Consider the following 13240-nt stretch of genomic DNA (forward strand, 5'->3'; position numbering starts at 1 on the left):
AGTGGAAAAAACGGACACAGATAAACCACAGTAGTTTTTGTTCCACAATCTATTAAAAGTTGTGCACATGAGATGCTATTGGTAAGCTGTGGTAAGCACTTCCCTATATGACAGGCACAGGGTAAGCAGGACTGACTTCAGATCAGTTTATTGTGGTGACACTGTTTCTCCACTGGCCTAGGGACTCCTGCCTCGACCCCCGATAAGAAGGTGCTGCAGAGGTGGTGATTGGCTTGAGGTTTGTGCGCGAACCACATAACCAACTGCAGTGACCCTATTCACGCACAAGATCTCAAACCTGGCCCTTTGTACGGGATTCACCGTTGCATGTAACAAACTTATCCTATGTCACTTGTCCTTAAAGTGACAGAATAGCTGTTGAAGTCTCTCCATTCAGGCCCTAAAATAAACATTAAACAGTGACCCTCATTTAACGGGAGCTTATTTGGGCCTGCTACAGTCATTGATCCTAACATTAAGGTACCAACAGAAACATCAACAACGTATGACCTCCACACCATCAATAGAGAGATGTATCACAGTTCATCATGTAAAAACAATCTTAGACACAGATCCAGAATCTTCTGGACTGGACCTTCATCTCCTGCACCATACGGTGACCCCACGAATCTCGAAGTCAGGTTGTGAGCGTGCCAGGTGTGTCTACGGCATACATACCCACGGAGGGAAAACATGTATGACCTCAGGGGCTCCATGCCTCTACATGTTTAACGACTGCTCCGCCCCACACAAAGCCCAGCGATTCCACAAGCTCACGGAGAAATAATTACAGAGCAGAGCCAGATCGTGGAGAAACACCTTCCGAGGCTCATATGCTAAATGTCCATCTTGTGCAGCTGTATTAGCTCACCGTAAATCATAGCGCATAAAAGCGTCATGTTTACCTCCTCGTTTTTTTACTGCCGTCCACCGTGTTCCCCTGCCATACGCCCTGTACTCCCTGCAAAAAAACAGCACTGGTTAAACAGCTGGAAATGAGCGGATGAGTAGATTACACAACATTCCAATTCCATGATACAGAAGTGTCATGAGAGTGTCTGCTTTAAGGTGAGTAAGACATGTTCGTCTACATAGCACGTTTATAGATCGATGACATGTGGATGTTCCTGTGTGTTTGTGATCGCGGTGCTGATCACTCCTTAGTCACCAGCTCTCCCCACAACACCGCCCCTCCCCCCATCTCCCTCAACTTCCACTTTAAGATCAGGCTGTGGCATGGTCCTCCGTGGCTTCCCCGGGCATCTCCATGGCGATACGTGGCATTTCCGAAGATGCTTATCGGCTTGGGAAGTTAATCAAGAAGAGTGAAGGTGAGAGACGTGGAGAGCTCCTGCTGTAGCCTGCAAGCTGGCCGCATACTTAGAATACAGCAGTTTTGAATCGGTGCATTTTTATGGTTTACATCGATTTATGTATCTAATTTACGACACGGCTGTCCGTCAGACGCCACGCTTCACGAATGTGCGGCCGTCAGCGAATATTTAAGAGTGAAATTATTTACTGCCTGCGTGATTCATTTTATTGAATTATGCCAGTTTTATTGACACCATATGGATTAAAATGGGAACAGTCAAGCTTTTAAGAAATAAAACCTATTAATCGCGTGGAAAGAAAAGCAGGCACACAGGGACAGAGCGTTCTAGGTAACGACACACCAGGGTTTGCACATTTAATCAATTTAAAAATAAACGTTAAGCCAAATAAAAAAAAAACATGGAGGCGGCAACGGAGATGAGTCTGGAAAAGCCTTTTCAAGCTGCCCCTCTTCTTCTGATAGGAACACGCTCACACAGATACTGCAGGTGATATCTGGAGATGGTGGCCTCTTCCTTCAGGAGCCTCTTGTGGAGACTGGCTGGTTACGGAATGACAAAGGCTGGGAGCAATGGGAACAGTGGGAGCGGACTGGAGCGAAGGTGAAACCACATGCCATCGGCAAGGCCCCACAGCAGACAAACAAACATGCGACAATCTCCATTTGTTAAGCCGATGCGCTGTCTCCCTTGGCAACCAACACTGTCGTGCCCGCCCAGCTGCCTGACTCACGGATCCCGTGGACCTCTCTTCGAGGTTCGCAGCATTTTTGGCACGCGGCAGCATCGCCTAAACAAACAAAACAAAAAAAAAAGAGCGAGCAGGAGATTTGCTTCGTTCTATTAAAAATATGCCCCAGGGCTAAGAGACCGTGGCTGGGCGAGATGTTGTCCGTCAAGATGAAAACGTAAAGACCTGTGAGAGAGTGAGAGGCACCAAAGGGGCATCGCAGCTGTGTGGAACAAGGCCTTCACGGCAGTGCAGGGGAATCTCCTGGACGAGTGCGTTCAGTTATGGCTGCAAATGCCGGGGCGTGTGATTGTGATCTTACATCAGAGTTTTTTTTTTTTTTTATTTATCAGTGAACACTGTGTTTGTTTACTGTGAAAAAGAAACATAAGTGCAGCCCAGTGCACTTTGGGCTTTACTAATCAAAAGGTGATGAGTACGTCTGTTACTGATTCATGAGAAAGGCATAGGGAACATACAGACGAGTCATACTACATAGCTCAGACCTCGCCATTAAATATACAACCATCTTCCAGCCACCTGTGCGGTATAGGGTTGCCGTGAATGTCAAGCGAGGAGGATTGCGCGTGACAATCCACTGTACCGTCACACCAAGCAACAGCCGTCATCCGCCATGTTGGTGCAGCTTCCCGCCCCGCGCGTGATATTCGGCGTGTACTGTGTTCTTTTGCCGAGTTCGTCATGGTCGGGGTTTGCGAAACCAGCAGTAAAGGACACTTTCAGATATCCAAAGTTGTAAAACAAAATGGCAATCCAGGGAAGAGAGATGAAGGGTTATCTAGAAAGAATAACACTAAAATTACTGATGTTTCCATGTTTACATGTTTATTGATAACAGTACAGTGGCCTGTACTACGAAGCGGGGTTACTGGCTTATCGGGGTAACTTGTCGGATTTAAGGTACCACAGTTTAAATGGACTTCATATTTGTTCACTTACATTTTGCCCAGACTACCTTAAATCCGACAAGTTACCCCGATAAGCCAGTAACCCCGCTTCATAGTACAGGCCCCTGGGCTTCCTTAGCTAGTAAACATCTTAGTTTTTGTAAGCATGCTAATGCTACTTTATCTCATGATCCCCATTCTGTTCATGGATGTGCTGACTGATGTAACCCAACTTGAACACTAGTAATCTAATGTCTTTTTGTGCCTCATAATTTATGAGAGGGAAGCTGATAACATTAAACGATTCTTTGGTTTTTAAAATACAATGCGGAGACATATCCAAAAGGATGGGCTGAACGGAGATTAAATTTCGGCCCTGGCCTTTGAGGTCCCCGACAGCATGATAAATTTTGCTGACTGGGGGTGGGTTAGCCACGATGAATTTTGCAGAGCGGGGAGGAGGGAGGGTCTTTTGCTGCCTGTAGACCATTCTGATCCTTTCACATTAGGCGAACCAAACACTATGCATGACAGAGGCAACACTGACTGGCGTCAACAGCAAACGTGGGACACAGCAGTGTGAGGAGTCGACCAGCTTCAAGGGGAACACAAGAAGGGATAACCCCTCAGACAGAACCTTCACCCGAATAAATGCCCCACATCCAGAGATAAAGATAAATCGATCTGCAATTTACTTTTAAAACACATTCACTTATGTGTGTAGATTTGTTATAATAACAATGACAACAGCCACAGCACTATAACGTTACAGCACAAAGCAACATAACTGCTTAACATTACACGACGGAAATGAGATAACGACACACAATATATAATAAATAAGCATGAGATTTATCCTCCACAATAATTTTCCCTATACACTTATTTTACCTAGTCAGAAATAAAGAAATTACACCTCCTTTTAGTGACTTATTTGTTCCTGTGTTACCCACGACATTTTAAAAACCAGGGGGGTTATCCAGGAAGCAGGAGTATTGAGTTAGCTGGGTTAACTTAAGCTAGAAGTCCAATAGGAATGAATGCTCCTTAGCTAAACTCTCACTGGACGATCAAGATTTCTAACTTAAGTTAACCCAGCTAACTGAGAAATCCCGCTTCCTCCCAGGTAATTAACGATCGATATTCTCATAACGGGCAGCTAACAGCTGGTCACACCAATAATATTCGTTTTCACTTTATATTTTTGGCTTTACTTCGTTTTATTTATTTTGGTTTTGTATAATGCTTTATATAACGTTTTTTGCGTCAGGTATGCAGTATGCTGAATTTGACTGCTGTGACAATAAAGCCCTACTTGACGTGCCTGCATTCGCGTGCTGGGAGTACATAACTGACGATGCGCAAAGATGGTGGCGCGAGGTAACTGCGCAATACTATTGCAGCGCTACTATACAGTCATCATTAAATATTCATCTCTAATGTTTCACATGAACTGTAAGTGAACGAAAAGAGCCCTTTAATCATAACCAAATCCTACACAGAGAAACCCAGAGTGTACAGATAGGCTGCATCTAACGATGCCCCGTACCTCATAGCTCAGTCACATCTGCATGACTAATCAGTAAATAAATCAGGAGTCTGACCCTTTAGACTTCCTTATACCGAGAATTATATAATTTCAACCAGAGAAATACACCATAAAACCACCTGAACCAACGGCTGCTCATCCCTATGCAGACGCTGTCCCCGTCTCCTGCAGGTATAATCAGTAAATGGGGTGATTCGTTCCGAGACCTACAGTACCACGGATTGCCAAAACCACAGATAATAGCGAACCAACTGCCGACCACATATATAATGCAACTTTTGTGTTCCTACATGTGGTAATTGTATTAATAACATTATATATAGTAGTAATAAATTATACTGTATATTATTATACAGGACTGCACTCTCAAATTAAAGGGATTCTGATGTTTTAGCCTAATTTTTGATTAGATAAAGTAATGAAAAAGTATTATGTGTCAATGGATGACCTAGTGATGAAGATCATGATTTTATTTCCCTCAAAGGATGAAGCAACAACGAAAGAACATATTAATATACATTTTACATTTTTTTCGGACCGTGGAAAATCGCAGATAACCGAAACCATGGTTATAGAAACCGCGGATACGGAGGAGCTACTGTATAGTTACCTTTCAAACCGGAGGCCCGGAGTGTTGTTGCTGCGCAGGTAACGGTGTGCTAATAGTTAGCATGGGGGACATCTGCAATACTTACCACTGAAGATAAGGCTGTTTTTTTACGAAAGACAAAGATTTCCCCCTCTTCCTTCTCCTTTCGTCTTTGATTCTCCATAAACCAAGATGCATCATCACCTTTCTGCGCCAGAAAATGTCAACATGATGCTCAAGCCGGGCCACTGCTAACCGTGTTTCGCTCGGAATGAAATTACGGGGAAAACGATTTTAAATGGACAGTTTGCTCAAATAAACAGTTCTGTATTCTTTCTGCAGATGCTTCCTATAGAAAAACGCCTTTTGGGTTTCCTAAACTCCTAAACTTAAGTGTCTGACCATCAGCCCGAACAACTGTGAGGCCCTCCCATTTCAGGGTTTAAGTGCCCCTTTTCGATAACTGATTAATTGCCCCCCTGAAAAGGGTGCAGGAGCTACAAGAGAACACCTTGGGACTTAACTACTGTAGAAAACTCGTCAGATTGAAAGTACTCCGATTTAAATGGACTTCATCTTACATTATGCCAGACTGCCTCAAATTCGACAAGTTATCTAGCTGAGCAAGAAATCCCGCTCTGTGATACAGCCCCTGGACAGAATGCCAACCCACAGCAGGACAGGGTTTATGTTTTTAAATTAGCTTATCTGAAGCCATCTGCAATAGTGCCCAATTCGACAGCAGGATATTTAACCAGAGCAGTATGCAGTACTCTGCAAAAGTTTTAGGTGATAAAAGAAAATGATGTTTTAAGCTGTTTATCTTGGCAGAAAGTGCATCTTTGCTCAGAAAAATATAATTTGACCCTGGAATATATACTACTGAAGAGTAAAACTTAAAACGAATACAACAAAAGGAATAAACATTTATTCTGTTCCACAGAGATTTACTGATATCTTGTCAGAGAACTAGAAGAATCTTTCCTTTGGGCACCTCAACCATTTCACGTCAATTCACTTAAATAATTAAGTTAAACGTTTAATGAACTTCATGATGATTAACCAAAGAGGGAGGTCTAGTGATTGACTTCAACAAATATCTGAGCATACTGGATGGTAACGGCAAAGAACTGTGGCAACTTTAAGAGAAGTTTTAAACTTGGAAGCTGACAATGAAAAGCTTTGACAGACATAAAATCATAGTTTTACACCAGCTTAAACATATCTGAAACATTATTTTCTGTGGCAGTGTAAGACTTTGCATAGTAGTTTATATATTATATATATCAGCATTTCTCCTGATATTTACACTAGTAACTTCCGGCATTAAGGATCCATTCCTGTAGATGCTCCCTGCGGTACAGTTTCAGGTAACAGCAATCGCAGCTTCCATCTGCATGATACTGAGGGAGAGGAAGCCGGCAAAAGCAGAAGTGGCTCCTCACTCATGTCTGACATCCATCACAACATCACAGCCTCTCGATAACCTCCAATTACAGACATAATGAAGTTTGAGCAACCCGTCATAAGAAGGCAACACAAGCGCATTTCACAATAAAGTCACATGGGTCTGACTTCTTAATTGTGGATTGGCTTATTTATAGCTACCCAAACCCCCACGCTGAGAAACAACATGAAAGCATCTATTGTGTGTGAGAAGTTCAACTGTTCAGTGAAAAGATGCTTCAGAAGGCAGTAAGTGGCCTCCTCAAGCGGGGCCATTGATGGCGGCGTGGAGCAGTACTTTGTCATCTGTCACTCCCACTCACTCGTTCGCTTCTGCTGACTAGCAAGAAGCGAAGCGACTGACGGGCAGCTGAAAGCCTCTGGTACTCGTCTGGAGGCTTTGACCCCGCAGGACTGTGGATTTGCCTGCTGTGAGTCACGGATCGTGCCAGAATAGCCTGATGCTTCAACCACGAAAAGCGGAGCCGCACCCGGAAAACAAAGGCTGTAAGGAGTTAATGTGCATTTAAATTCAGTCATATTGACATATATAGACACACATTACATAAATCATACATAAAAGAATGTTTATATATAACAATGAGGAAAAAGTCCAGTAGGCTATACAATTGATAAGATGGGGCAAACAAATCGAATGGATAAAACGTGCCCATGTTGAACTTCCAGTATCCAGATTTATCGCAGTAAACTCCGAATCGTTTTAACAGATCTTATGAACAGTGAAAGATAGAAAAAAATGCGACCCAACAGCACACGATCTAGAAAATGATCGGTTATTTTCAGTCCAGTAGCCAGTTCTGACCCAGTGTTTGTGTGACCTGACCTAGTAGCAGGGTTATGTTTTGGACCCATCACTTTTGAACCTGTACCGTCTTTAGCACACATTAAAAAAATCTTCATCGGAACTGTTGGACAAGCACCCAAACACCCCTCAAACGGCTGATGAGGCATAGGCCTAGATGTAACTAGACGAACGTCTAGTTCATTATGTTATAGTAATATTTCCAATTAAATATTAATAACAACAACAATGTTACTTTGAAGTTTTACTCAATCTCTTTCAACGATAGAGTTATACCGTTTTTCGTCTAACGTCAGCTAGTTAAGCTAGCTAGTTACCTGTAAGCTATAGGTATCATGAGGGAAAACGTTTTGTCAAGCGGGTATTTATCGAGGCTTTAACCCGGACAGCTTGACCTTGAAATGCAGCCGAGTTCGTTGGTATGTTCTGAAACTTAATTCTATCGACAATAAATATTTAGATTTGGTAGCCTATTTGTGATTATATTTAACAACGAAATATAACCACTAAAGATGGTATTAATATAGGCCTATATTTAATAATAACAGAAGACATAAAAGAACAATCCCATACCAATGGTTAATTTAACCCGACACTGGGTAGCTGTTATAAACAAGCATCATGGCTAAATTGCATAACCCAAGACGCTGGATCAAAATAACCCAGCGTTTGTTCTGTCCATTTACCCCGCACCGGGTTGCCAGTTAACCCAGGCTGGGCTGTTATTAACGCAGCATTTTTAGAGTGCAAACATGTAGCCTACAATTTGCTCTCTTACCGTACATAACTTTAACTTCTACTCAACATTCATTTATATTAGTTAATTTTGATTCATGTACCTGGAAACAAAAGATTGAACCGATTGAATTAAGATGTATTTTTCTTCACATTCTAAACTACAGATATGCCTCCTTCCAATACTCCCAGACACGATTATTCGAATAATGTCCGGAAATAGAATAACTATTAATAACAACATCAACAATTATAGTAATAATAACGGCACAGAGGAAACACGAGCATAACATAAGGCAGGAAAAGGTGCAGACTTCTCTGGCATTTCGCCCAGACACGCATCATCTACAGATAACGAAGTGCGCTTCCGAAAGCCCCGCAGAAGCGCCGCGGCAGCGGTACGCAGCCCACTCGGGGTGTCAGAAGCGAGCAGCCACCGCGCCGGACCTCAGCGCCGCCCGTCACAGGCGTCAAGCTCAGCCTGTGACGCTGATGCTGGAAAGACAAAACCACACAGATAAAACCAGGAAGGAGAAAGGCGTTTTGAAGCTGACATGTTATACGTGCATTTTTTTTTCCTGAGCGAATAGTTGCGTAAAAATTACCACATGACAGGAATATTTATAAATAATTATACATAGCCTATATATATTTTTCCATGCAGCAAACCAAATACCTCGATCAAGGTTGTAACACCAAGATTCCTCAGACTTGGAAATGTTTTCTCCGACAACTGTGTCTTATCATCTATCCATCCAACTGCAAGTCTGAAATCAATTAAGGTACATCCAGGATGGGGTGTCAGTACACCAACCCTATAAAAATGTAGGTACAATAAAAAAGCACCTTAACAAATACAAAAGGTAGATAACTCAAAGTAATAAACCTCCTTATAATAATGGATTTAGGTTTTATTCGGTGACTCCGAGTCCATTTCTGAGAGGCCCTGTGGCGTATCCTAGCAACATGTTTCACCGTGAAGAATCTGCCGATTTTTGGCAGACATGACAGCGCGGCGACACATTCCGCCCTGCGTACCCGACCAGTTCAAAACGCAGGTTCTTCTGCATTTTTCATTATCCGCTTTTACCCCCGCCTTGTCACCTTGTTATCCACACTTCTGAGGCCACCTGTTGAGGAATCCTTGTGTCTCTAATCCCGACGAAAAAGGACGAAGCGTTAATAATTATAACAACATCATCAACAATGATAATAATAGTAATTATAGTAATTATTATTACTAACGGTTTGTCGTTTTTCATCGGGATTAGATTACCTATATATTGCTCGGTACCAGAGTACACACCACCATTTTCAGGTAGGCTATACATAGGCCTACTCGTGGGCATACTATTTTTATTACATCTGATCAACAGTAAGTGAAATATTATTAAACAACTAATTAAAAGTATTAGAATTCATTTGGACGAACGGATGGCCACGTATGATGAAAATAATACTTTTTTTTTGCGATTAATAGCAGACCTGCGGCTTTGAAGGGTGATTGAGATAGAACACAACACTAACTGCAAAAACCCAAACGAATTTGGTCTTGGTCTTGTGGCGAATACTTTTCATTGAACTTTTATTGCTTTGCTATAAGGCGGAAAAACGTTTAGAGCATGATGTAGACCAGGGCTGACCACCCCCCATTAACGATTGCAACTGGCAACTGTGAGAAATCTAAATGCTCAGCGAAGTACATGCAGTAATATAATACAATCACGTTTTATTTTCATACAGAAAGAAGTTATTTTACGCATACGTGTAAATGTCGTTAATGTCCGGTGCAGTGGGTATACTTTGCAGAGAACTTTTTCCATTTATTTTAATTATTTTATTTGATTTCGTTAAAGAGATGTTATAAAGGAATACGAATACAAAAATATCCTAGCATTTCAAATTCAGGCTTCGAAACAGATGAAACAATTAATGCTTGTTTACAATAGCCGAGGTTCCTGGCAGTACCGTCATCGGCGATCTGACGTTGTGCCGCGGGGTGGGAGGAAGGTGGAGGAGGCGGGGGAATTAGTGTCGTCAGAAAGCCAAACACCAATCGCTGATCCTGGACGGTTTTGGCAGCGGTTTGTCTGTTTGCATATATACATATATAAAATGGCATGCAGGACAAACACCGGCATTTAGACACGAGATGCACTTCTGTGCAGCATAATAAAACCTGCTCACATTTTGGCACGCTGCAAAAATACTTATAGGAAAAATACCGCGGACAAAGGGGAGAAATCAAGAATTTAGTCTCTGGACGTTTTCTTGCCGCACAGGGAAAAAGGACATTGAAGTTCTCCAAAATATATTTCGGAGTTTTTTTTCTCTTCTTTGATGGATAGTTCACTCTTTTTGTGTGTTACGATGAAATTCATGGACGTTGTCACTTGCTAAAAGCAGAAAAATACTGGCGTTTAAATCTGCTTACTAAAGCGCTCGAAAATAGGACGGGTTTTTTTTTTTTTTTAATCTATGCTGTTCATTCATTGCTTTCGTTATTTTCATCGTCCTTGAAACCATTGAAACAGGCCTACTTTTGATTTTCACACTATATTTTGCGCATTTTACCCAAGTTTATATGTTTACAAAAATGGAGCAGCCGTTTTATCACGACGAGTCGTTTATTCCGGCTTACGGCCACCCCGACACCTCCCTGCACGAATTCAAGCTACATAAGCAACACATGAGTCTGGCCGCGGCCGAACCGTACCGGAGCCTGAAGTCCCAGCTGCGAGCCGAAGCTGATTTCTTCCAGCCGGCCAATCAAGACGTCGGATCGCTAAAACTGGCTTCCCCCGAGCTGGAGAGACTGATCATCCAAAACAGCAACGGCGTTATAACTACCACTCCCACGCCTGGCCAGTATTTCTACAACTGCGGCATCACCGAGGAGCAGGAGGGCTTCGCGGACGGGTTCGTGAAGGCTCTGGACGAGCTGCACAAGATGAACCATATACCCCCGCCCAATGTGTCCATTGGAGCCGGTGGTGTGACGACGTGCACGGCAGCGGCCTCCGGCTTCGGCTCCTCCCTGCCTGCCGAGCCTCCTGTTTACACAACACTGAACGCGTACGCTTCCAACACTAACCTCACGTCCGGATCCGACTACCCCACGGCCACCATCAGCTACTTGCCGCAGCAGCAGGCAGCGACGGCCCATCACTTTCAGCACCCGTTAACCGGAGCAGGATTACACACACAGCGCCTGGTCGCCCCGAAAGAAGAGCCGCAGACTGTCCCCGACATGCAGAGCAGTGACAGTTCCCCGCCGGTGTCGCCCATCAACATGGAAAACCAAGAGCGCATTAAGGCGGAGCGGAAGCGACAGAGGAACCGACTGGCGGCCACCAAGTGCCGCCGGCGCAAACTGGAGCGCATCGCTCGCCTGGAGGATAAGGTGAAGATCTTGAAGTCGGACAATGCGGGCCTGTCCAGCACCGCGTCGGTGCTCAGGGAGCAAGTGGCGCAGCTCAAACAGAAAGTCATGACACATGTCAACAGTGGCTGTCAGCTCATGCTAACCAGCAAGATGGATACGTTTTAAACCCAGAGACTACCTTTAAAGTGCAAACACTGGACATTTGTTTTAGATGTATGTTGTTGTTTTCTTGTAAAAGAAATCCTGAAAGCAGTGGATCGCCGATTATTACTCTCTAGATATATGTATACTATAATTATAGTTTTACATAATTAAAATGTGCAGCGACACCGATGACCGGAGAAGGCTGGAATAAATTATTCGACTAATCCCGGTTGTGTTTATAAGTTAAGTTGTTTGCTTAAGGAGTGAGGGGTGGGTGTATTTTTAAATATGCCTTTGTTACAACTGTTATTTCGTTCGTTGCAGCATTCCCAAAACCATGTAAATTATTCTGTAAGTGGCAGGTTGATACAGACAAATCCCTATGAAGTCAGTTGTTTACGATTTTTATCTGTGTACAATATATTTAAGTAAAATACCCTTTAAAATGACTTCATGTTTGTGAATATATACATTTATCATAAGTTAAAATAACATTGTGACGAAAGTTTCCCATATCTGTGTGTGTAGAGGAAATCACACCTAACATAAGGCCTACTGTATAGTCTTCCATTCTAGTGTGGTGTTGAAAATTAATAATATGCACACATCTATGGCGTGTCCGTACAAATTAACATGGACAGATTTAGAAGCAAGCAAGTCTCAAAAGCGAAAGCGTCGGGGTCTTTTTCTGCTGACGTATAGGAAAATGTCCATATATGGTCAATTTGGGTGTTTAATACGTCAAAAGGGGCTCGCTTACCGGAAACCTCCGCCTAGGTTGCCAGTTAAAAAGGATTTTAATGTGTCTGCTTTATTTCCTAGTAGTACTGTAAGCGAAGTATTAAAACACACACACACAAAATGACGGGGAGTTTCCCAAGTTGTGCACAGCTGTTTATATTGCCCTGTTCCCAAAACAACTGCAAAAAAGTGCTCACAGATACACGGCCGATATAAAAGGTGAAACAGTCAAGTATCGGGTTTTACACTTTGCAAAAGATTGAAATTATTTTGGTCCTTACTGAGGAAAAGTTTTAATAAAAATAAAAACACAATCAAGTAGTAAGCGATGTACACACTGTTACGCTGATACTACAGAAAAACACATCTCAGCCATCCCTGTATTAAACTGACAATCCTGCAAAATTAATTCATACTCAAATAAAACATTTTCTTACACATGTTTACAGACAAATTATCAGATGAAGTGCTTATATATAGGCATATTTTGATAGTGAGGTTATTTGCCATGAGACGGAACGAACAATTTTTAGCACGTTCATGTCAGCACCAAATGGGCCCATGGCAGGGGGTGGTGCAAAACAACATTTGGTGTTTCAAACGTGGTGGAGGCAATTGTCTCGCTATTCATCACATAACTGGAAATACAGACGGAAGTGACGTGCGCTCGAGGAATGCTGGGGGTGGATTTTTTATTTAAAAATGTATTTTGATGGGCAGGCTGCCGGCGGGACAGGTTGAGAGTGGGCGTCTTGCACGTGTACGCGCACCAATTGGTAACATTCGGGCCCGGACGGACCAGCGCGCGCGCTTCCGGGGGCTACATCACCCTAAAAGAATGCACATGTCCTCCCCC

The 13240-nt window shown here is 42.9% G+C and overlaps 1 protein-coding gene and 1 long non-coding RNA gene across 2 annotated transcripts; one reads left to right on the forward strand and one right to left on the reverse strand.

Moving 5' to 3' along the window:
• Positions 1–2387: 2387 nt before the first annotated feature.
• On the reverse strand, positions 2388–5652 carry LOC111856316 (uncharacterized). Its single transcript, XR_002841098.2, has 2 exons — positions 5132–5652; positions 2388–2863 (listed from the first exon to the last, which is right to left on the reverse strand). It is a non-coding gene; the product is annotated as an uncharacterized lncRNA (long non-coding RNA).
• Positions 5653–10214: 4562 nt separating this feature from the next.
• LOC111856315 (transcription factor JunB-like) lies at positions 10215–12092 on the forward strand. The gene has a single exon (XM_023836169.2). The coding sequence runs from the start codon at positions 10699–10701 to the stop codon at positions 11662–11664; it is 966 nt and encodes a 321-aa protein (XP_023691937.1). The 5' UTR covers positions 10215–10698; the 3' UTR covers positions 11665–12092.
• Positions 12093–13240: the final 1148 nt, after the last annotated feature.

The sequence above is a fragment of the Paramormyrops kingsleyae genome, chromosome 22, assembly GCF_048594095.1.
Source record: "Paramormyrops kingsleyae isolate MSU_618 chromosome 22, PKINGS_0.4, whole genome shotgun sequence".
Taxonomy (NCBI): domain Eukaryota; kingdom Metazoa; phylum Chordata; class Actinopteri; order Osteoglossiformes; family Mormyridae; genus Paramormyrops; species Paramormyrops kingsleyae.